At 37.6% G+C, this 26,284-nt stretch overlaps 1 protein-coding gene across 25 annotated transcripts in view; it reads right to left on the reverse strand.

The window, feature by feature from the left end:
* Positions 1–243: 243 nt before the first annotated feature.
* The window catches only part of LOC132837931 (NACHT, LRR and PYD domains-containing protein 12-like), a 255,921-nt gene continuing 229,880 nt past the window's right edge, over positions 244–26,284 (reverse strand). For 20 of the 25 annotated variants that reach the window (XM_060857942.1, XM_060857968.1, XM_060857957.1 and 17 more), the window contains 5 exons: positions 9,333–9,506; positions 6,914–7,087; positions 2,306–2,479; positions 1,419–1,592; positions 244–775 (listed from right to left, as the gene is read on the reverse strand). In XM_060857942.1, the coding sequence (XP_060713925.1) occupies positions 769–775; positions 1,419–1,592; positions 2,306–2,479; positions 6,914–7,087; positions 9,333–9,506 (703 nt within the window). In that variant the 3' untranslated portion in view covers positions 244–768. The remainder of the gene's footprint in view (positions 776–1,418; positions 1,593–2,305; positions 2,480–6,913; positions 7,088–9,332; positions 9,507–26,284) is intronic. The other 5 variants (XM_060857950.1, XM_060857952.1, XM_060857965.1 and 2 more) reach the window with 5 other exon arrangements.

Raw genomic sequence — 26,284 nt, forward strand, 5'->3', positions numbered from 1 at the left:
TAATAAATGTTTATTCGGTCCTCAGGTATAAACAAAATAACAGAACGTTCATTAGAAGCATGTTGTGAATAATAATATATAGTAATAATAATAATATAGTTTAAAACATGATATTTTTATTGTATTTTTTTAATAAAGTTGTTCACAGAGCTGGATATAGACGACAAAACACGAGCAAACTTACACTGAAAATAGAATGAGAGATAAGAAGTACATTAACTCTATAGTTTATATCATAATCAGTGAGGGAAAGAAATGAAGTTTTATTATTTTATGATTTAAATTCATCCTTTATAATATGATGTATTTTATTCCTTCTAAATGTATGATGTATTTCTACAAGACATTTTAAGTGCCTTTATACAATATAATTTTAGTTATGTACCCAGTAATATAGCTATAAGTATACATGTGTAAATAGTGTAAATTATATCACAATAATAAACAAATAATAAATCACACAAACAGTAAAATGAACAGGGTTCAGCTCGAGTTCATGTGGATTTTCACCTGCTGTTCCAAATAATCCCTCAGGTTTTTATGGGATTGAGGTCCAGGGAATTTTATCCAGGGATCAGAGGTCATTATAAACTCAGTGTAGAATTGTGTTTAGTCTGATTCACTGTACACGATGAACACACACTTCTCACGTCTCTGAGTCTGTTTAATGTGTTAGAACTAAATGAGTGATGTGTTAATAAACATGTTCTCTATTCTCCATCATGGTAATGCAGGAACACTGGAGTCTTCATCACACACAGATATTCATTAGACCCTGAATATGAAAGAAAAAGATGTGAATTAATCAGCACAAAGTGGACTGTGGTACTTCATGATCAACAGCATGTAATCATCTCTGCTCCAACAGAAACATTATCATCTCCTGTTTATAATGAATCATTCAACATTTCTTCATTCTTACTAACATCTGTGTTCTAACATTTAACTAGAACAAATGAGAACTTCCACAAGTTCTACCAGGATAATGAGCAGATCTTTACCCATCACATCACTGCTCTTATCCAATCACAGGAGCTTTTTTAAATAACAAACACTACTGTGTCATTTAGATCTTGTTATACATTAATATTTAAGTGCAGACTTTAAGAACAAACTCAGGTGAATTTTACAGGAATGACAGAAGACACGATGTTCATTAACAATCACTCTCATCAACTCATTGGTGACTTTTTGTAGACTGTCTGAATCCCTGTTTTCTGCCTTCACATGAATTTTACATCAACACACTTTACTGAACACAAAACAGCATTAAAGAGAATCGTTAGAAAAATTCTGATTAAACAGAATATAGTGACATTTTCTAACCTGATAATCTGAAGGTTATTGAAGAGAAATGTGATGTGTATCAATGTGTAATGATAATGAGGGTAAACTTTTATTAACAGGTCATTACTCACCTCAGTGTCTGTAGTTTGTAATGTTCATCATCCTTAAGATCAGACAGCAGCTTCTTTACTGAGTCTCCTAGATTATTATAGTACAGATTCAGTTCTCTCAGGTGTGAGGGGTTTGATCTCAGAGCTGAAGTCAGAGCAGCACAGCCTTCATCTGAGACACCACAATTAAACAACCTGTATAGAGACACAATAACACACTCTTCACTGGTTGTACACAGGGACGTTTCTAGTGTTTAATCACTTTGATCTATTTTTTGTTTTTGCAAAATCACCAACAAAGCCTTTATTTATTTTTGTTTATATTTGTCTCTATTATTTATTTGTTTGTTAGTTTGTCATCATATAATGTAAGAAACATGAATGTAACTTTGAGCTGCAGATCATTTTATTATTTCAGTTTTACATTTTATTTCACTCTAAAGATCTTTTACTACAATTACACATGTAAACTTTTTTAGCTAAACAACCTTAAATCCACAACTAGTATTTTTGTAAGAAAACTAACTAACTAGTCGTCTGAATGAATAAATCACTTCAAAAAGCTTTCACTGATGACTAAATCACATCCAGGTTTAGAAGATTTTAGACATGAGAAGAGAAAAGAAAAGCTTCTTTTAGCAGTTAACAATTTAACATTATTGATCAAATCTGTGGCAAATAAATCAGATGTGTAAAACAGGGTCATAAAGTAATTAGTTTTTGGAGAAGTTGTTAGTTCATTGGTGTATTTTTTAAACCCAGACTGTGAAAGTGTAAATGGTTTATTCAGTATTGACAAGAACAACTGTGACTGTGTTTTATTTATACACAATGTGTTTATCTATTATTACGACCTGGATGAAGATTAGACCATGATTTATTATTAATGTTTTAATAGATGATCTTACTCCAGTGTCTCCAGTTTACAGTGAGGATTCTCCAGTACAGCAGAGAGACTCTTCACTCCTGAGTCTCCTAGTTTATTATTAGACAGATCCAGTTCTCTCAGGTGTGAGGGGTTTGATCTCAGAGCTGAAGTCAGAGCAGCACAGCCTTCATCTGAGACATCACAATACCACAACCTGTATAGAGACACAATAACACACTCTTCACTGGTTGTACACAGGGACGTTTCTAGTGTTTAATCACTTTGATCTATTTTTTGTTTTTGCAAAATCACCAACAAAGCCTTTATTTATTTTTGTTTATATTTGTCTCTATTATTTATTTGTTTGTTTGTTTGTCATCATATAATGTAAGAAACATGAATGTAACTTTGAGCTGCAGATCATTTTATTATTTCAGTTTTACATTTTATTTCACTATAAAGATCTTTTACTACAATTACACATGTAAACTTTTTTAGCTAAACAACCTTAAATCCACAACTAGTATTTTTGTAAGAAAACTAACTAACTAGTCGTCTGAATGAATAAATCACTTCAAAAAGCTTTCACTGATGACTAAATCACATCCAGTTTTAGAAGATTTTAGACATGAGAAGAGAAAAGAAAAGCTTCTTTTAGCAGTTAACAATTTAACATTATTGATCAAATCTGTGGCAAATAAATCAGATGTGTAAAACAGGAAGTCCTCAATCATCTAAATCCACATTCACATATGACTCATTAACACAGTGATAAGTGTTAGTCAAGTAGAAAAGTAAAAAAAGGAGCACAGTGAGGGGGTGGGGCACAATATGGGGCGGGGCATAGTGTGAGGCGGAGCACAGCGAGGGGGTGGGGCACAATATGGGGCAGGGCACAGTGGTGGGCAGAGCACAACGTGGGGGTGGAGCACAATGAGGGGGCGAGGCACAATGTGGGGAGGGGCACAATGAAGGGGGTGTCAAAGTGAGATGTAGGGCAGAGTGATGGGGTCAAATTTAGCGGTGGGACACAGTATGGGGGTGGGACACAGTATGGGGGCGGGGCACCATGAGGGGGCAGGGCAGAGGGTGTCAAAGTGAGAGACAGGGCACAGTGATGGGGTCAAAGCGAGGGTCAAAATGTAAATGTAAAAACACTTTACATTTACATTTACATCATGTGACAGACGCCCTTATCCAGAGCGACGTACATAAGTGCTTAAATCTCTAACATTGAATACATTAATGCTGGATCACTAAGTTACATACTTAAGATACCATGAGTTTAAAACATTTGTTCAAAGTTACAATGAAAAAGTGTCAAAGGTTTTTTTTTATATATATATTTATAAATGCAAATGATAAGGAAAGAAGTGCTAGTTGAAGTGTTTCCTGAATAAGTAGGTCTTCAACCGCCGCTTGAAGATATCCAGTGACTCAGCTGTCCGGACCTCTAGGGGTCATCCCACCACCTTGGTGAGAGAACAGAGAAGAGTCTTGTAGTAAACTTACCTCTTACCCTGAGAGATGGTGGGACCAGTGGAGCAGTGCTGTAGATCTGAGGGTGTGAGGTGCAGTGTGAGGAGTGATGAGGGCTTTGAGGTAAGAGGGAGATGGTCCCTTTTTGGCTTTGTAGGCCAGCATCAGTGTTTTGAATCTGATGCGTGCAGCTACCGGAAGCCAGTGGAGGGATCGCAGCAGTGTGGTGGTGTGGAGAACTTTGGTAGGTTGAAGACAAGCCGGACAGCTGCATTTTGGATCATTTGCAGAGGACGGATTGTGTTCATATGTAGACCTGCCAGCAGTGTGTTACAGTAATCCAGTCTAGAGATGACAAGAGACTGAACAAGTACCTGAGCAGCCTGTGAGGACAGAAATGGCCGAATCCTTCTAATGTTGTAGAGAAGAAACCGACATGAGCGAGTCACATTAGCAACATGAGAGGAAAAGGACAGTTGATTGTCCATGGTTACCCCAAGGTTGTGAGCTGTGGCTGAAGGGGAGATCAGATCGTTGTGCAAGGATATAGCAAGATCATGACCTGGGGATGAATCACCTGATGATCAGCAGGTCAGTTTTGTTAGGATTGAGCTTTAACTGATGAGCAGTCATCCATGATGATATTTCTCCCAGACATGCTGAGATTTGATCAGAAGCTGTGGTATCTGAGGGTGGGAAAGAGAAGATAAGTTGTGTATCATCAACATAGCAGTGGTAAGGGAACCCATGTGAGGAAATAACTTCACCAAGAGAGTGAGTATACAGGGAGAAAAGAAGAGGACCAAGTACTGAGCCCTGTGGGACGCCAGTGGAGTGTCTGCGTGGAGCAGATGTCACTCCCCTCCATGTTACCTGATATGAGCGTCCTTCCAGGTAGGAAGCGAACCATTCCCAAGCTGATCCGCAAATCCCAAGACTCCTGAGGGTGGACAAGTTTTGTTTTTGACCGTATCAAACGCTGCTGAAAGGTCAAGGAGGATAAGGATGGATGACAGTTTGTGTGGATGACTGCGGGTAAGAGCGAGGGGGTGCGAGGTAGTTTTAGGTAGAATATGGAGAGTGATGGTGAAGGATACCAGGTGATGATCGGAGATGACTCTGTGGAATGAGCCGCTTTAAAGCCAGACTGGTTGGGGTCTTGGAGGTTGTTCTGTGAGAGATAGACAGACAGTTGATTATAGACAATACGCTCAAGAATTTTTGAAAGAAACGAGAGAAGTGATACCGGTCTGTAGTTACTGATATCTGATGGATCCAGAGCAGGTTTCTTTAGGATGGGAATAACCCTTGCTCTCTTGAATGTAGTTGGTACCTGACCAGATGCTATGGATCTATTGATGATAGTGGTAATGAAGGGCAGAAGGTCTTGTGAGATGGTCTGGAGCATAGTGGAAGGGAGTGGATCCAATGGGCAGGTGGTAGGATTGCAGGACTGAATGAGATGTAAAATCTCTTCTGCTGCTACAGTTGAGAAATGTGACAACGATGGAGTGGGGAATCCAGACTGTGAGATGTAAGTGCAGTCGGGGATGAAGTGTAGGTCCGGCAGATTTCCTCAATCTTCTCCTGGTAGAAAGAAGCAAAGTCTTGCAGTCAGGGAGGATTAAGAACATGGAGCCGGGGGGTTGAGAAGAGAAGAGATGATGTTGTGGAGCTTTCGAGGGTCATGTGATGAAGCTTCAAGCTTTTTCTTGTAGAAGGAAGTCTTGGCAGAAGTCACATCTGAGGAGAATTTGGCCAGGAGTGTTTGGTAAGAATCAAGATCTGCATCAAGTTGTGATTTCTTCCACTTTCTCTATGATGATCTTAGCTCTCTTCGATTGTTGCACAGCACATCTGAAAGCCAAGGAGCAGAATAAGAAGTTTTCTTGGGTTTAGTGAACAGAGGGCAGAGGAAGTCCATGGTTGAGGAAAGAGAAGAGAGGAAAGTATCTGTGGCCGAGTCCAAGGGTAGTGAGGAAAAAGACTCAGGATCAGGAAGGGAAGAAAGAGTGCCAGAAGCTACAGAAGAAGGGGAGACAGAGTGAATTGTGTGTGGAGATGTAGCTGTTGAGTGTGAGGGTGAATGAGTCGAGAAGAGACAGGAGGGAAGAAGATTGGAGCTTGTCAGAGGGGAGGTTGAAGTCACAAAGCAGCGTCAGAGGGGAGCTATTGGAAGGGAAAACACTAAGCAGTGTGTCCATTTCTTCCAGGAAGTCTCTTAGGGGACCAGGAGGGCAGTAAACAACAATGATAACAAGGTTGATTGGAGATGTGACTGAAATGGCATGGAATTCAAAAGAGGAGATGGTTAAATGTGACAAGAGGAGAGGTGTAAAGCACCATTTCTTTGACAACAATACACCTGTACCACCACCCCTGCCTGTTTCTCATGGTGAGTGAGAGAAAGCATATTCAGATGATAAAGCCGCTGGTGTAGCAGTGTTCTGTGGGGATATCCATAAGCCCTGCCCATAATTCACACCTTAATCGAGACTAAAACTACTCCTGATTAATCAGCTGAGAGAACAACAAAGACCAACACTATAAAATCAACAATGGTATAGAATAGAACACAATTCAAATCACACAACTCTAGAACAAAGTGAGTTAAGCAGATAGTATACAAAAGTCAGGAACCTACTTTACCTGAAGACAATATATTCAAATGTACAGAGTTAAAGCACACTTTAGAGACCAGGACAACACATAAGAATAGAACTTGGACTTCTTTTTTATTATTCTATTTTATTTTATGTTTAAATCACAGACAGATTAAAAACATTTCACTACGTGTCGTACTGTGTATGGTTGTGTATGTGAGAAATAAAATATTAATGTAAATGTTTTCTGTAACTTTTCTCTGCTTCACATCTCAACAAAATCTCTGTTTTAATCCGAGTTCACATGAACAGATCTTTCTTGAGAAGATCAGACTGTCAGTAATCAGACCTAAAACAGGGTCAGACTCTAATTAGTTTTTGGAGAAGTTGTTAGTTCATTGGTGTATTTTTTAAACCCCGACTGTGAAAGTGTAAATGGTTTATTCAGTATTGACAAGAACAACTGTGACTGTGTTTTATTTATACACAATGTGTTTATCTATTATTACGACCTGGATGAAGATTAGACCATGATTTATTATTAATGTTTTAATAGATGATCTTACTTCAGTGTCTCCAGTTTACAGTGAGGATTCTCCAGTACAGCAGAGAGACTCTTCACTCCTGAGTCTCCTAGATTATTCCCATTCAGATTCAGTTCTCTCAGGTGTGAGGGGTTTGATCTCAGAGCTGAAGTCAGAGCAGCACAGCCTTCATCTGAGACACCACAATTATACAACCTGTATAGAGACACAATGACACACTCTTCATCAACAGATTTTTAAAACCCTTTATTACAATTAATAAAATATTGTCAGATATATTCAATAAATAATTTTGACATAAACAGAACCAAACCACAAATAAAGATTTCTAGTGAGAACATTTCCTCACCTCAAATAGACTAGAACACAATAAATGTTCATCTATTACACTGCAGAAAGGCATGAAACAGTTTAACTCTGTAAACAATATGGACATCCATGGATTTACATTTATATCAGTTTACTTTTGTAACAGAGATGTTTTTAAATTGTGTTAATATTTCCAACATCAAACTTACCTCTAATTTAATTAAAACATCATCATCATCATCATCTTCATCATCAGGTGATAAACAGGTTTGTGAACTTCAGAATATATAATCAGTACAAATCTGTTCTTAACTTGTTTAAAAGTCTTTCTATTACTAAAGTAAACACACACCAGACACGACACAACCTTGTCTAACACCTCTATAAACTTTATAAGGAACCACATAAGTCACCATTAACTTTCAGTAGACTTTCAACATCACTGTACAAAACCTTTATCATGGAAACAAAATCAGGACTAAAACTAAATGAACACATTCATAAATATTTGTGTTCGACTCGGTCAAAAGTCTTTTCTAGGTCTACTGACACTAGACCAAAATCTGGTTAAGACTCTTACTGAGATCTAAAAGATCCCAGATAACAGAAATATTATAAAAACTCATCTTCCTGGGACACAATCTGTCTGATCACGATGGATGACTTGTTCTAAGACTTCACTCAGTCTGTTGGCCAAAACCTTGGAGAGTAATTTATAATCTCTGAATAACAAACTCAGCAGTGTCCAGTTTTTAATATCATTTAGGTCAGGTGTAGGTTCCCCTTCAGAGAGGGCTTTTAGTACTGGGGGAATATTGTTACTCTCTTGTGGTCCTCACTAAAGCTGGATCATGTTGATAGACTTGTGTTTCTAACAAAAACCTTGACAACACAAATGTATAGTACAAATACTGACATGTATAGTGTAGGTTTAGTTCATTCAGCTCTGAATCATTCTGTTTTCTACAGTGAAAGACAATTTAATTTTCTACAGTGAAAGACAATTTAATTGTAATAAGACAATTGTCTTATTACAATTTAATTTTATTATAACAGTTAGAGTGTAAAACAGACCCACTTGTACACTGAACAGAATTTTACATCTTCTTATATTATAATACAGAGAACTTCTTTATTTCTCTTCTGTTTATAACAAGTTTTACTGATTTGACTGTAAAAAATTCATAAGTGAAAATAATTGAAATAAAAAAGCTGATAACTGACAGATAACTGACTCTTGATGATCATTTTAACCTTCATCATGCAGCCCTTCTGCCCCCTGATGGAGGGTAAATCCATCAATTCTTTATGTAACAGAGTTTAAAAATATTGTTGTTAATTTCAGCATAAATTGGGAAACTCCCCATTGGCTGTTGTTACTTGCGGTTGTACAACATGATGTTGTGGGGCGGAGCTTTATAATCAGAGTCTCATAGCGCCTCCTGCTGGTAAGTCGCATCAATGATCGCTCCGTCTTAATAATTAAGTTTGGATCATTTTCAAGCCCAAGTTTGAACTATAAACTACACAAAAGTTTACTTATTTTGTCAGTCAGCTCCTAGTTGTGTTTGAGTATGAAGAGTGTGTTAATTGTCCTGCTTGTAAACTCAGAACTTCTGTTTATTCAGTTAAGACTTCCACTGTGACACTGATGCACTGTATGCTGATAAACCTTTTGGTGCTGTTTTCCCCAGATACAGTAAAGCAACCCCGAGTGACCATCCACCTGATCTGTGAGTGACATTATTACATCCAACACACACACAGTCACATATATTCTGATAGTGTGAGCTGACCAGAGACTCTTGTGTAATTTTAGTCTCCAAGTTCTATTTATTTCCATCATTTCCACGTCAGTGCTGCTTTTAAACCCTGCAGCTCACACAGTACATTTAGTTTGTGTCCCAGCTCCAGTTTGTGTGATTAGTTCCAATGTTTTAGTAAATTTCACAGTAATTTCAGACACATTGCAGTCACATCAAAGTCTGTGAGAAATCATCAGTGTGCAGTGAAAAGAAACAATCTTCATCCTCAGGACATTGATGATGAACCTAAAACTTCTGCTTCAGTCTCACTATTAGAGAATGTTACTGAGGAGCAGGTCATGTGACGCTCAGAGAGATGATCTTACCTCAGTGTCTCCAGTTTACAGTGAGGATTCTCCAGTACAGCAGAGAGACTCTTCACTCCTGAGTCTCCTAGATTATTATAGGACAGATTCAGTTCTCTCAGGTGTGAGGGGTTTGATCTCAGAGCTGAAGTCAGAGCAGCACAGCCTTCATCTGAGACATCACAATTCCACAACCTGTATAGAGACACAATAACACACTCTTCATCAACAGATTTTTATTATATAAAGTATAATTAACACTGAACAAAACATTCCTGTCAGATTGTGAACAGTGGGTGGGCCTGGGTAAAACAGGGTGGGCACAGGTTTGAGAAGAAACTCAACATCAGCTGTCACTCAAAAGAACTTACATGACTGTAAAAAGAGGACAATGAGCTGAAAGAGATCTGTTCATTTATCTGTTGTTTATGTAGCACACACACACACACACACACACACACACACACACGCACACACACACAGAGACTCACATAGTCTCTCTCTCTCTCACACAAACACACACACACACACACACAGAGAGACTCACACAGTCTCTCTCTCTCTCTCTCTCACACACACACACACGCACACACACACAAACACACACACAAGCAGCTTCACCAATCAATATGATTGTGTCACCTGTCAACATTAGCGTGTTTGGACACTTAACATAGTGAACATAACATTTAAAGTTCAAACACAGAATATTTTTATTTAAACATTTCAGGCTCTGATGTTAAATCATGAAGGAAAATCTAACTAATGATATTAGATAAATTATTGTTTTAAAATAACTGATAAATCACACAAATTGTTTTAACTGAGATTTCAGATAAAGTCTTTATTAAACTAGTCTGTTACACGACTAAACACCACACAGAAATGTTACTGAGCAACGTCACTCAATGAAGCTTCTTAAAGCAGCAGCTCCTAGTGAGTGACAACTGGGGTTTATTAATAATTCTAACATTATAACAGAGTTTATGGAGGTGGGCCAGGACTCCACATGGGTGGGACCAGGACCCTGGAGCTGCACCAGTGATATTAGATTATTATATTATTTACAATTATTTATATTAAGTTTATTTGAGCTGCAAAAGTTTTGCTGCCGTTAAAAATAATGACTCTTATAAATGTTCTCTTATTTACTCATTTATTTATTTATTTATTTAATTCCTAAGTGATTCTGTAGAAAACTCATTATCACTTAATGACTAATCTATTTGTTCTGAATGTTGTAGTGTTACAGAACATTTCAGGTGAAAAACAACACTGTATATAACTGCTGCTTTTAGTGAGTTATTGTGACTCTCAGAGAGATGATCTTACTCCAGTGTCTCCACTTTACAGTGAGGATTCTCCAGTCCAGCACAGAGATTCTTCACTCCTGAGTCTTCTAGTTTATTCTCAGACAGATCCAGTTCTTTCACAGTCAGATGAAGTTCTCTCAGTCTGGAGGTTTCTGATCTGAGCGCTGAGACCAGAGATGACCAATTTTCCACTCTAAGTTTATCACAGCTGATACTAAAGGAAATAAAATAAAACATAATGAACTCACACAAATGATCAAACGCGTCCTCAAAGCTTTCACTGAACCTTCTCATTGTTATAAATACTGAAAGTACAAACACCAGTTAGACAATATGGTTAAAGTGACACTACAGTCGACATCTACATGTTGATGTCATTAAAATGGGTAAAGTTAGTGTTTAACTACAGCTAACTAACTAGTATCTACAGTAGGGTTGCCCCTGTCCTGTATAATATGTAATTGTCTTGTATTGAAAAAGACAAAGATCTCACATTATGGCCAGAGATTCCTGAAGTGATGTGACCTTAACAAACAATCCATACTGGACTAATTATTATAGGAACAAATTCACTTTAAAACAACACTTTTAACATATTATTACTAGTAAATCTGTAAACTTGGTATATACACTGAACAAAATTATAAACCCAACACAATCTGTCTAAATCTGTGTTAGTGAGAACTTCTCATCTGCAGATAAAATCCATCCACCTCACAGGTGTCATATCACTATCCTGATTAGACAGCATGATTATTACACAGGTGTGTCTTAGGCTGGTCACAATAAAAGGTCACATGTGCAGTTTTTATCACACAACACAAAGCCACAGATGTTGCAGGTTTTGAGGGAGCCTGCAATTGACATGCTGACTGCAGGATTGTCCACCAGAGCTGTTGCCTGTAAAATGAATGATCATTTCTCTACCATAAGCCGTCTCCAAAGGCGTTTCAGAGAATTTGGCAGTAAATCCGACCGACCTCACAACCGCAGACCACATGTAACCACACCAGCCCAGGACCTCCACATTCAGCATCTTCACCTCCATGATACTCTGAGACCAGACCCCCAGACAGCTGCTGCAACAATCGGTTTGCATAACCAAAGAATCTCTGTACAAACTGTCAGAAACCATCTCAGGGAAGCTCATCTGCATGCTTGTTGTCCTCATCGGGGTCTGACTGCAGTTCGTCTTCGTATCCAACTTAAGTGGACAAATGCTCACATTCGATGGCATCTGGCACTTTGGAGATGTTTTCTCTTTGTGGATGAATCCCAGTTTTCACTGTACAGGGCAGACAACAGACAGCGTGTATGGCATCATGTGGGTGAGCGGATTGCTATGACAACGATGTAGATGGAGTGGCCCATGGTGGAGGTGGGGTTATGGTATGGGCAGGCGCATGTTATGGACAACAAACACAGGTGATATTTTGATGGCATTTTGAATACACAGAGATACAGTGACGAGATCCTGAGGCCCATTGTTGTGACATTCATCCATGACCATCACCTCATGTTGCAGCATGATGATGTACAGCCCCATGGTGCAAGGATCTGTACACAGTTCCTGGAAGCTGAAAACATCCCAGTTCTTACATGACCAGCATACTTACTGAACACGTCACCCATTGAGCATGTTTGGGATGTTCTGGATCGGTGTATATACGACAGCGTGTTCCAGTTCCTGCCAATATCCAGTAACTTCACACAGACAATGAAGAGGAGTGGACCAACATTCCACAGGTCACAATCAACAACCTGATCAACTCTATGTGAAGGAGATGTGTTGTACTGTGTGAGGCAAATAGTGGTTACACCAGATACTGACTCGTTTTAGCCTGAAGAACACGTGTACAATAATCATGCTGTCTAATCAACATCTTGATGTCACACCTGTGAGGTGGATAGATTATCTCCCAAAAGGAGACGTGCTCACTAACACAGATTTAGACGGATTTGTGAACAATATTTGAGAGAAATTGGCCTTTTGTTTACATAGAAAAAGTCTTAAATCTTTGTGTTCAGCTCATGAAAAATGGGGCAAAAACAAAAGTGTTGTGTTTATAATTTTGTGCAGTGTATTTTATATGTCCATAAAACTTGACTCTGCTTAATAATAATAATAATAATAATAATAATAATAATAATAATAATAATAATGATAATAAATTATCATTATTATTATTATTATTATTATTATTATTATTATTATTATTATTATTATTATTATAAAAATATTTCCTCTAATGAGTATAAAACTTTACAAAGTCAGTTTTCTATAAAAGACCATTTCCACCTCACAAATAAAACTTAATAATGAATAAAAACTTTTTGGGATTAGAATTTTTCATGACTGCAGTAAACATGGTTCTTTATGTCTGGTACACAGGTGTGTTTAATGTACATCAAACATCCAACATAAAACCAGCATTAACTTCATCATTATTTTAAGATATTAAGATAAATCATAACTACAAAACTTTAAAACTCCCTCAAATGTAATCACCTGCTTCTACATGTTTAATAGCTGCCCTTCAGTATCATTCATTTATTAATGCAGATTTTATTCCCTAATTTATCTATTTACATTAACTCCACTCTGTATCACCTTCAGGTCAGAACATCCCAAAGTCCATATTAGAGTGTGTTCAGTTTCTCTCTAACACTGTAACAGTAGAACAGTTATATTCACATTTACTTACATTGCTTTACTGGATGTTGTAATCACAGGCATCATCTTCAGAACAACATCTTCTGTTATCTTATCTGTACTGAAATATTTACTCTGGTCAAACTCATCCAGCTCCTCTGATGATGTCAGTAACACAAACACCAGAGCAGAAAGCTGTGAAGAAGAAAGTTCACTTTGTTTTCCAGATTTCAGGAAGTGTTGGATTTCCTCCACTAGAGAATCATCACCCAGTTCATTCAGACAGTGGAACAGAGTGATGGATTTCTCTGGAGGAAGATCTTCACTGATCTTCTCCTTAATGTACTGAACTGTTTCCTGTGTGCTCTGAGGGTTACTTCCTGTCTGTGTTACTAAAACACGTAAGAGTTTCTGATTGGACTCCAGTGAGAGACCCAGAAGAAAGCGAAGGAAAAGATCCAGATGTCCAGTCTGACTTTCTAAAGTCAAATCTACAGCACTGTTGTGTATATCTGAGATTGTATTTTCTTCCATCCACCAGTTAGAAACCTGATTCTGTATAAGAACATTTCTCTTCTCCTTCATGAAGGTCAGGTGAACATACAGAGCTGCGAGATGCTCCTGAATGCTCAGATGAACAAAGCAGTACACTTTACTGTGGTGAAGCCCAAACTCCTCTCTGAAGATCTGAGTACACACACCTGAGTACACTGCTGCTTCTCTCACATCAATACCACACTCTCTCAGGTCTTCATCATAGAAGATCAGGTTCCCTTTCATCAGCTGCTGAAAAGCCAGTTGTCCCAGTTTAAGAAGCATTTCTTCATCACTCTCCTGCTTCTTTGAGTATTTTTCTCTTATGATGTTTGTCTGAATGATGAGGAAGTGTGTGTACATTTGAGTCAGAGTCTTGGGGATCTCTCCACTCTCTGCTTCACCCAACATTCTCTCTAGAACAGTGGCTGAGATCCAGCAGAAGACTGGGATGTGACACATGATGTAGAGGCTTCTTAATGACTTCAGGTGTGTGATGATGTTATTGGCCAGGCTCTGATCACTGATCCTCTTCCTGAAGTACTCCTCCTTCTGTGGGTCACTGAACCCTCGTACCTCTGTGACTCGATCCACACACTCAGAGGGGATTTGATCAGCTGCTGCAGGTCTGGAGGTGATCCAGATGAGAGCAGAGGGAAGCAGATTCCCTTTGATCAGGTTTATCAGCAGCACAGGCACTGATGCTGATTCGGTTACATCACACACTCTCACTGTGTTCTGGAAATCTAGAGGAACATGACACTCGTCCAATCCATCAAAAATGAACAGAACCTTTTCCAAACTGAACATTTCTGTTTCTTTTGTTTCCTTAAAAAACACATGAAGGAGCTCCATCAGACTCAGTTTCTGGTCCTTCATCAAATTCAGCTCTCTGAAAGAAAGTGGAAATATGAGGTGGACGTCCTGATTTGTTTTCCCTTCAGCCCAGTCCAGAATGAACTTCTGCACAGAGACGGTTTTTCCGATGCCAGCGACACCCTTTGTCAGGACAGTTCTGATGGGTTTGTCTTGTTTAGATGATGTATTTGTCAGCACAGTTCTGATGGGTTTGTCTTGTTTAGATGATGTATTTGTCAGCACAGTTCTGATGGGTTTGTCTTGTTCAGATAAAGGCTTAAAGATGTCATTGCATTTGATTGGTGTTTCCTCTGTTGTTCTTCTCCTGGATGCTGCCTCGATCTGTCTCACCTCATGTTCATTATTGACTTCTCCACTGTCTCCCTCTGTGATGTAGAGCTCTGTGTAGATCTCATTCAGGAGTGTTTGGGTTCCCAGGTTTATTATCACTCCATTCAAACACTGAAACTTCTTCATCAGATTTAATTTGAACTTTTTCTGGAATTCATTTCCACCAGCAGATTCTGGGTCGTACCTGTGATATGGAGAAGCAGGAAGACACGGGGTTCATTTATTAGACTTAATCATCTGTTTTCAGTAATCTAATGACTCTGTAGTATACAGACTATTATTTAGACACTTAAACCATATTTGAATCGTATGAATTTCACTGCATTACAAAACAACATGTCATTTGAAGAAAGACACCACAAGCAAACATTCCAATCCAAACATTTCCCAAAAAAACAGACTGAGTGATATTTAAACACTTAATAGTGACTTTATTAAAGTCAGAGTTCTAGTGTTGTAGTATTTAGTTTGCCCCCTGTGTATCTCGTTAAATTACCCTTTAAGTGTAACTTTAGCATTGACATTAAAAGTCAAGAGACGTTACTGTGTAGAAGTGAGGAGTCTACAGCTTTAACCTCCAGATGATGATCCATAGACTCATGACTCTTCATGGAGCTACAACTGTGTGTTGGTGATTCTGATCTCTTTCCCTGGAGTTTACTGTACAACATTATGGACACTTCTTTAATTATTTATTTACAATCTTTACAGTTTTTAACTCACTTGATAACTGAATGTGGATTTTTACATACAATAAACAGAATGACTTTTTTTATGCTCAATGGTGACTGTGGTAGCTTTTTTCACTAGTGGAGCCTTTATTTAAGTACATTTTATATTTACTCACTAAACACACTGTAGCACAGAAACTATGAGTCCAAACCCATTCCAGTAGCACACTGTCCCTGTGCACAAAGGACCTGCAAATCAGATTCTGTACCCTTTTGCTATAGTATCTAGACCCCATTGAGAAACACTTAGAAGGTAGCGTAGGCCAGGCGAACCCCAGAGTCAAGGCTCCCCTGAATCCCAGCCCTGAATGTAGGGTTTTCTTTTTGTAACTCCTACCATAGATGACCTATCTTAGGTCCTGTCTAGACTGATGGGGCTGGCCTTGGCTTGCTGACCGGACACCTTTCCTTATGATAGGGTGCCCGGTAAGCAACACAAGCCTTCCTCTCCTGTCTAAGAGAACTAGACTGGGGCCAACTACAGATTATGTTACTGATTAAACTTTTTTACATGAAATAATTCCTTATGAAATATGATCATCTAATTGAGATCAGTTGCTTTGCTCGTTTCTGTTTGAAAACTATTAGCCAGAGAGCTCCATCACAGAGATATCAAGGTGAGCGTAGGTGAAGTAGCCTGCTGGAGTTTTACTGCAGTAAGTAATAAAGTAGGTCTGTAGTTATAAGGTAAGGCATAATGTTCCCCAGTTATTGTATGTTATTTTAATCATTTCAGTGGAACAAAATAAAGGTCATTTATGGTAATGATGTTAATATGGCAGGTTGTTTAATAAGAGATTGTGCTAAGTCACTGGGAATAAAGGAGTCTCCCACATGCCATAACTGTAATGTAAATGTAAAGACAGATGCTATTAGTCTAGACTAACACTTTTACGTTCAAACTCTAGATGATTCTTATGACTTTGTTTCCTGTAATTAACTCAATAATGCTAAGCAGTGGTCTCACCTGCAATGACTGAACACACACCAACCCCAAAACTACCACACTAACATATGAATTTCACTGTATTACAAAACAACATATTAGACCAAGTGCTATTTATATTAAAGGTGCGGTGCACGTTGTTCGAGAAATGCTTCAGAAAACTGAGTCGGGCCGACAAGCAAAACAAATGTGTAGCCAATGAGCATAAAGGGGCGTGTCTTGTCAATATGCGGCGGAGAGAGTGTTCAGTGCGCATGTGTGACATTATCAGAAAGCGACTGAAACACTGACATGGAGGATAAAAACATTAAGCGATAAGGCAACATTAATAAAAACATTATTACGATAAGACAAGAAGCAGCAGGACCCGTGTTAATATAAGATCAGATTTCCAGCACTGGAGAGAACTGAACGTCTTCCACATGAAACAGAACTAAACCTTTCACTGTACAACACACAGTACTACACAAACACATCTGTATTACCATAGTATTACTCATTGTGTTCATTTATTGATAAAAATCTCCCCTCGGCCAGCCGCCCCAGGAGGTTCTGTCATAATAGTTGCCTGGGTTACGTACGTATGTGTGTGGGCGGAGCTATCAAAACAGGGGTGACACCCATTTGGGTTAGGGGCGTGTTTGTTTTGGTGATTTCGAATGTCAACATTGGCTTTCAAACATCGTGCACCGCACCTTTAAACACACCACAAACACACTTTTCCCAAACACATTTCCAAATAAAAGATTAAATAATACAAAAAAGTATTTAGACACACAATAGTGGCTCCATTACTGTGTTTCAGTATTTATTTTGTCCCCTGTTTATGTAGTTAAACTTCCCTTTAAGTGTGACTTTAGCAGTGACATTAACAGTGAGGAGACGTTACCTGTGTAGAAGTGATGAGTCTCCATCTTTAAAGTTCAGAGGAGGAACCAGAGACCGATCACTCTTCATGGAGATACAGCTGTGTGTTGGTGATTCTGATCTCTGGAGTTTACTGTACAACATTATACACAGTCATTTATATACACACTTTATTTTACTTACTGTATATTTCCCTTAAAGGTGAGGTCTCTGATTTTTGAGAAATGCTTCAGAAAACCGAGTCGGGCCGAATAATAAACAAAAATCAAAACAAAAACAAAACAAACGTGTAGCCAATGAGCAGAAAGGGGCGTGTCTTGTCCATATGGGCGGAGAGAGTGTTCAGTGCACATGTGTGACATTAGCAGAAAGCGGTTTTAACATTGACATGGAGGATAAAAACAAAGAAAGAAAGAGAAGAAAGACTTACGATAAGGTAAGAAGTAGGACGTGTTAATATAGGATCAGCTTTCCAGCGCTGGAGAGAACTGAAGGAGCAGGACGTTGGTCACATATTCACAGATTGGAGTTTCCTGAGTCAATAACTCCTGAGCTAAACGCTGTTACTACACAAATAACACCTCTTTTCTATCGTAGTAATGTAGAGACGCAGCTACAACCGTGTTTTGTGTAGTAACAGTGTTTAGCTCAGGAGTTATTGACTCGGGAAACTCCAATCTGTGAATATGTGACCAACTTTACTTAAGACGCCGAGGCGCTTTTTTCCTTCTCGATAGATGAGTAACGTTGGTTTTGTTTTGTTACACAGAACTAATATATGTCTTTGTCCTTTACATGATTATGTTTGTGTGTCATTTTTGCTTGTTTGTTTATCTACAATCGTATTGTTCTTCCCTTCAGCTATGATAAAGACACGTTTCTTTCCAGTAGTTGCCTGGGTTACGTATGTATGTGTGGGCGGAGCTATCGATACAGGGGTGGGACCCATTTGGGTTAGGGGCGTGTTTGTTTCGGTGATTTCAAATGTCAACATTGGCTTTCAAACAACGGAGACCCCACCTTTAAGTGTGACTTTAGCAGTGACATTAACAGTGAGGAGACGTTACCTGTGTAGAAGTGATGAGTCTCTATCTTTAAAGTTCAGAGGAGGAACCAGAGACCGATCACTCTTCATGGAGATACAGCTGTGTGTTGGTGATTCTGATCTCTTTCTCTTTCTCTGGAGTTTACTGTACAACATTATACACAGTCCTTTAGTCATTTATATACACACTTTATTTTATTTACAGTATATTTCCCTTTAAGTGTGACTTTAGCAGTGACGTTAACAGTGAGGAGACGTTACCTGTGTAGAAGTGATGAGTCTCCATCTTTAAAGTTCAGAGGAGGAACCATAGACTGATCACCCATCATGGAGATACAGCTGTGTGTTGGTGATTCTGATCTCTGGAGTTTACTGTACAACATTATACACAGTCCTTTAGTCATTTATATAAACTCTTTATTTTACTTACAGTTACCCATGAAATGTTAACATTAACTTGGATATTGATTTTGTCTTTTATTCTCGTGCAGAACTCACAATGTTCACATTTGGTCGTTGTTGCTGTAATTTAATTTTATTTTTTATTTTTTTGCACATTTATGTGTATGTGTGTGTGTGTGTGTGTGTGTGTGTGTGTGTGTGTGTATGTGTGTGTGTGTGTGTGTGTGTGTGTGTGTATGTGTATGTGTATGTGTGTGTGTGTGTGTGTGTGTGTGTGTGTGTGTGTGTGTGTATGTGTGTGTGTGTGTGTGTGTGTGTGTGTGTGTGTGTGTATGTGTGTGTGTGTGTGTGTGTGTGTGTATGTGTGTGTGTGTGTGTGTGTGTGTGTGTGTATGTGTGTGTGTGTGTGTGTGGTCAAGCTGTAAAAAGCAAACAATTCAGAATTACATTTTAACAGCTTTAGATCGTAAGCATTAAATTGTGCTAATAAATCAAGATATAATAATCCCTATGATGTTGAGATCACATATTTGCATTAAACATTATCACACATTTGTCTCTGCATCACAAACACGTACTGAACATTGTTTAGCAACTAAATGCAACACATATTGCATGAATATTTCGACAAACAGTATAAAAACAGTAAATGTCTACACAAACATATGCGTATAACATTAGCTGTTTAGGCGCTTCGGTGCTAATTACAAATAGTGATCTACATAACAACATCTCAGAAACTATAAATTCACTAAACAACATATGAATTACTCACCACGCAGGGAATATATAGTGTTAAATTATTGTTTTGAACTGGAAACGTTATATAAGTTATAACAAGGTTTTAACATGACAACAACACGGCTTTTTCTCTCAGTGTTTTTTTTTTCTAACTAACTGCAACCTTTTTTTCTAAGCAATCACGTGTGTCTTTATCACGTGTCTATCATGAGCTTTAAACACACTGATCTCTTTCCCATAGATGTTATAACTCCTTGTATCAATGAAATAAACATAAGGATGACCAAGAACTTCCTCAAACTAAATACAGATAAAACAGATCTGCTCTTAGTCGGCCCTCCTAAATGTACTTCATCTCTTATTATTGATAAAATTAATATCGCTGGCTGTCATGTAAAACTCTCATCCACTATCAAAAACCTGACCATAGTGTTTGATTCTTCTGTCTTTCTCCTCTCACATCTCATCTCTCACAAAATCTGCCTTCTATCATCTACTAAATATTGCCCAATTACGCCCAAGTTTAAATATAAATGATGCCGAGACCCTTGTCCATGCTTTCATTACCTCCTGTCTAGATTACTGTAATGCACTTTTTTATGATTTACCATCAACTTCTTTAAAGAAACTCCAATATATCCAGAATTCAGCAGCGAGAGTGTTAACACACACAAAGAAATCCTCCCACATAACCCCCATCTTATACAGTGTACATTGGCTCCCAATTAGTTTCTGTATTCAATATAAAGTTCTCCTCACTACATTTAAAGCTCTCCATCACTCCTGTCCACAATATATCACAGATCTCGTTCACACATATACCCCTGCCCCTGCACTTAGGTCCTCTGACTCTAATTTATTAGAGGTTCCTCATTATAGGCTGAAGTCTTTTGGTAGTAGAACCTTCAGTATTGCGGCTCCCAGCCTCTGGTATCTCCCCCAGAGCATTCGAGACCTGTCGTCTTTACAGGATTTCAAAACTAATCTGAAAACTTTTCACTTCCTGTTATTCAAATTCTCAAGTCCATTGACATGGTTTTGTGTTCTCTATTTTTCTCTTCTTTATTGTATTTACCATCTGTATTTTCTACTAGAATGTTTGTTGCTCTAATGTATAATGTTTATTATGCTTTTGTGTTACTCAATGAAAGAATCAATTAAAGTTCTACTTACAATTAAATCAGTCAAGACATCATTTATAAAATGTGTATTACTTTACATCAGGGGCGGTTCTAGGGTCTCATCTTTAGGGGTTTTAGTCCTCAGTGAGAATTTAAAACAAGACGAGTTTTATATTATATATTATATGACTACATAGTAAGACAAAAGTTATGGGATTATTTAAAATGGCAAAAGTGGACACCAAAATTTTATGCATGATGTAATGATGTCAGTCTTGAATCAGATCAGTTCATGTGTGTGTACATTCTCTACAAACAGTGTGTCTAATGAATGTAGTCATTAATAAACTAATATTCACAAAGACCAAATCAATAAATGTTATTTTTATTTAGTATTGAATGGATTGTTTACATTAATATTTTGTTTGGTAATAAGAATAGTGACATTTCACTACTTTTAGTTGCCTCTTTCCGCCGATTAACGTTATAGATAAACGCCTCCAGCTCTGACTGCGCGTGCACGCTGCGCCTCCAGCTCTGACTGCGCGTGCACGCTGCGCGTCCCTGTGCTTCTCCGTTCTAATAAAGCACACAGCTGGTGACGCACTTTTAAAAGACTACAACGCACGCGCGTAAAAGTAAAGTAAAAAAATCGCTCTTGGATCAAACTGATAAATAATTTTCTTTCCCATCGACGACACGTCCTGCATTTTAACGTCATTTTATTGTTTATTTCTGAAAGTAAAAATGATACTTATAGTTTTATGGTGACTGAGATCACAGACAGGGGGCGCAGGAGACACCCTAAAGAAGGTCTAGAACTTCCTCTGGTCTACATTCATGTCTGCTTATGACAACAACATGTTTATTTATATTTGTATATGATATAGTTTATATACATTTCCATAGATTACCAAATAATTCCTATAAAATCCCGTAAAGTGTCCAATTTGGAATATTTCCAAAATTCCCCAGATTAAGTTCCCGTTGAAAGTTTCAGTAAATTTACCGGAAACTTTGCGCCCCTTTGTAACTCTATACATACACGACATTATGTAGCGACAACCGTGGTTTTAAATAGCTGTATGTTAAAAATAGCCCTATTATAATCCTTCTTATTAAAATCTATTAAATCCACGTGTGGGAATAAAAGTGAAGTGTCGTTACGCAGTTTAACTAATAACAGTTGTACATATAGCTAACAAGGAAGAGCTACGGTGAGCTAATGCTAAAGCTAGTTTTCGAGATGAACAGAGAAAATAATAATAATAAACAAAGCTAAATATAAAAATACAGAATAATACCAGATATGTGGTGTAAAGTTAGCGGTGTTAAGTTACAGCTGTGTTACATTTCATGTCGTTTATATGCTGTAGCTCGCGAAAAAAAAGAATTAGCCGCCTAGGGCCGAAGCTCAAATCGCTCCATCCTCCCTATTTAAGTGCCCTTGATTTGCAGTGGACATACAGCGTTCTAGCGACCTACCTAGTGCACTACTTGTCAATACGAAACACAGCCACGCGACCCGTTAGCTAGCGCTGTATTGTTTGGGTAAGAATCGCTCCATCATCGTTTACACTCAACAGACGCGTTGTTCCTTATCGTATTTTATATTCGTATGAAAATATCGATGTATAAAGGATTTAAACGTGTAGAAGTCCTCACCTTACGATGGTGTTATAGCCTGTAGTCCACTGTCGAACTATTCCGCTTTCGTTTAGTCTTAGTACTGCGCATGCGCAGACAGTGTGGCCTTGCGGTACATTGACAAGTACTTTTTTTCCTATTGAAGTAAATAAACAACAATCACAAATAATCTCTACAAGAGGAAATAGTAGAAATGACAGGTTTAACACAGAATAAGTAATAGATTATTTAGAAAAGACAAAATAAATAAACAAATAAATAAATAGACATTTGAAAAAATAACTTACATGAACTTAAATAGAGCGGAAAAGAAAAGAAAAGAAAAACAAAAAGAATTAAGGGCAGAATCACAATAAATCAAATGATGGCAAAAGATATAGCAGTTTCTTAGCACTCTGACCTCGCATCTTATTAAGGGCTTTGGGAAAATATGCAAAGTCATTTTTTAAGATAATAAGTAGATGAGGGGGTTAAAGAATCTACATTTATGGATGAAATATTTTGCTAAAATAACATTATTCAGCAAAAAAGAATTAACACAGCAGTCTTTGAGTATTACAAATTAGATATGATGTAAAGAAAAAACTATCAGCAACCACCTTTTTTTTAAGAACCAGCCCTGAATTGATCTCCAGAAGAGTTTGGAGAAATAGCATGAAGAAAAGATATGATCCGTGTCTTCAGAATGTCTCTCACAGAAGGAACAGGGGACAATTTCTATATTAAATTATTGATTTAGGAATTTGTTAGAAGGATAAATCTCATGTAAAATTTTGAAGTGTGTTTCTTTTGCTTTAGGAGGAACAAGAAAACTTAAATAAGCAGTTCTAAGATATTTTACAGTATTCTTATCAAACATGTGATCTAATTTGTTTCTTTTAACTTGACAGGGGTAACAGGGTTTTAAAACGACATGTCTTACATACTTGTTAGTACAAGTATTACTTTTAAAATTAATATCTCCAAAGTTTAAAGCTGGAAGAACCGAACTAACTTTAGCTTAAGAAAAGGCGCCTCTCAGCATTTTTATGCCAGAAGGTATTGCATTAATGACAGTGAAGAACTCTTTCGGGTGACAGGTAAAGCCATGCTTCAATGTAAAGGCATTATAGTCTAAAATGTTCCCCTTCTCATCCATTAGATCTCTCACTGACCATATACTTCTGCTTAGCCAGTTCTTATAGCATAAAGATTTGTTCCTGTATAATATATATTTGTTGTTCCAAATCGAAGCATTATGAGGTGTAAAATTATGTGTATGCCAATTTCCAAAATAAAAGTACTTGGTGGAATGTTGATAGTTTCACCGAGAGTTTGGATAAATCAAAATTACATTTGAGAAAAAAGTAATTTCCACCAAATTCTTGAAACAGAGCTGAGGGGACTGTAAACCAAAAACTTTCTTCTTTACACAAAAACATTTTTAACCATTTAAGTTTTAACAAAATATTCATGTTATCAAATTCAATTACATTCAAACCACCTTGTTCATAGGATTTAATAATGTCTGCTTTTTTAATATAATGGGCTTTGTGCCTCCAAATAAAATTATAAATTTTTTGGGAACATGTTTTAATAAAATTCGAGTGGGAGCTAAAGAAAGAGCGGGATAAATAAATCTTGATAAGTATTCAACTTTGGTTAGCAAAATTCGACCAAAAATTGAAATGTCTCTTTGTAACCGGCAATTTAGTATTCGGTTTGCTTTTTGTACGTTACTTTCAAAATTTTCTTTCGTACTTATTTTCTGGTCTTTGGTAATTGTAATGCCTAAATAGTTCACCTTATCTTTTACCGGGATATTATGCAGACAAGTGATATCACTCTGATGTAGGGCAAGAAGTTCACATTTGTTTCTATTCAGCTGGAGTCCTGATGCCTTAGAAAATGTATTAACTACTGAAATAGCCAGAGGAATTTGATCTTTGTTTTTTAAGAATAATGTAGTATCATCTGCCAATTGACTGATTGCTATACTTTTACCAAATTACATTTAATTTTTGTACCATTCGATCATGAAAAACTAGACAACATATCTGCAGCCAAAATGAACAGAAGAGGGGACAAAGGGCAGCCTTGCATCATTCCACGACTAATAGGAAATCTTTGTGATGTACCGTAAGAAAGAGAAATGGAACTGTTGTGCTGTTTTCAGACTTCGGGTTTTGTAATTTAGCGACCCCTATTGGTGACTTGCATATATTTATGCAGAGCACACGTTGTTCAGCCATTTTGTTGTGAGCTTTTTGAGAGTGTACACCTATGATACCAATCTCAATTTACACTTAATTTATTCTTGGAAAAAGCATTGTTTGTAAGTGTTTTCTAAATAAATGTTTTTTTTTGATGTTTTGTTAGACCATGCTGTTGTATTTGGAGATGTTATATGAAGGTACATGTGTGTATATGAGACTTAAGTACTCCTCTGCTTGTTGGATTCATGTAATCTGGGCATTTATTGTTAAGAATCTTTCAGCACATGTATTTTAAAGCCTGTGTTAACATTTTGTAATGGTATTATAACATTTTATAAGATAATAGATTAACTGACTGTTTCGCTGGAAATGGATTCAGAAGATACTTAGTTTGTCCAGGGAGGTAGGGGTAAATACTGATTAATGACAAGAGACTGCATGTAAAGTAAATGAGTGTTTTATAAACTTCCCCCTCTGTTTAAACAAAACAACAAATCAATTACATCTCCTGGGGCCTGTTTCAGAAAGGAGGTTCAACCAACTCTGAGTTTAAACTTGAACTCTGAGTTGATTTACCCTGAGATGGGAAACTCAGAGTTTTCGGTTACAGAACATCTGAAATGAGTTAGTTTTATCACCTCTAAATTGTCAATGGAGTCACCATGGTAACAGCATCAGACAAAAAGTCTGCAAGCATATGGAGAATTTTACACGTATTTAAAAAAAAAAACCCTAAATACCTTTTACAAGGTATATTTTTAATGTAAACTTATCCCTCTAGTTACACACTTATGCAATTGTTTATTTGAAAGCATTAGAAGGGCAGTTTCTTGTCTCTCCTTATTGTTCAAGTGGTTGAGGTTTATTTGGGATTTAGAAAGTAATAAGTAAGTAGACCAATACTTTGTAGAGATAGTAATTATTACATTAATCTAATTGTCATGGTCAACGCACCTGCCCCACCTTCCAACCGGCAGCTGAGAGAAGCGTCTCCGGAATATTAGGCGCTTCCGGACTGCAGTTCCCACAAGCCCCTCACCGGGGCTAATTACACCACCAGCTGTTTCCTATTTCCCACACTATATAAACTGAACTCGAACTTTCCCCCAGTGCGAAGTCTCGATTTGCGTTGCATCATTGAGCGTTTTTCTCGTGTGTCTTTATTCCGGTTTTGATATTGTTTCTGTATTCTCGTTCCTGATTGTTTGCTGCCTGCCCTGACCTGTCTGCCTGTCATTTCGTGTCTGATTTTGCCTGCACTACAACATTGTGTTTACCATTGCCGACCCTGCCCTGCCCGACCACGATTTCCAATAAACACGCTGCACATGGATCACCAGCCTTACGACTCCTCATTACACTAATTAGATTTGTTGGAGATGTAATTTGTAGTTAGTAATTAAGAACTACTTTAGAGTAAATTCCCAACTGTTATAATATCAGGGGTGAAACCGGAAGAACAGTATTTTATTTTATCAGGAAACAACACAAAAATGGTCAGAAAGTGCTTAAGAGCGAGGCACACTTTCCTGCCCGCTCTGCAAACAGTAGTCTTACTAATATGTTCTG

This window comes from Tachysurus vachellii, chromosome 22 (assembly GCF_030014155.1).
Source record: "Tachysurus vachellii isolate PV-2020 chromosome 22, HZAU_Pvac_v1, whole genome shotgun sequence".
In the NCBI taxonomy this organism is placed as follows: domain Eukaryota; kingdom Metazoa; phylum Chordata; class Actinopteri; order Siluriformes; family Bagridae; genus Tachysurus; species Tachysurus vachellii.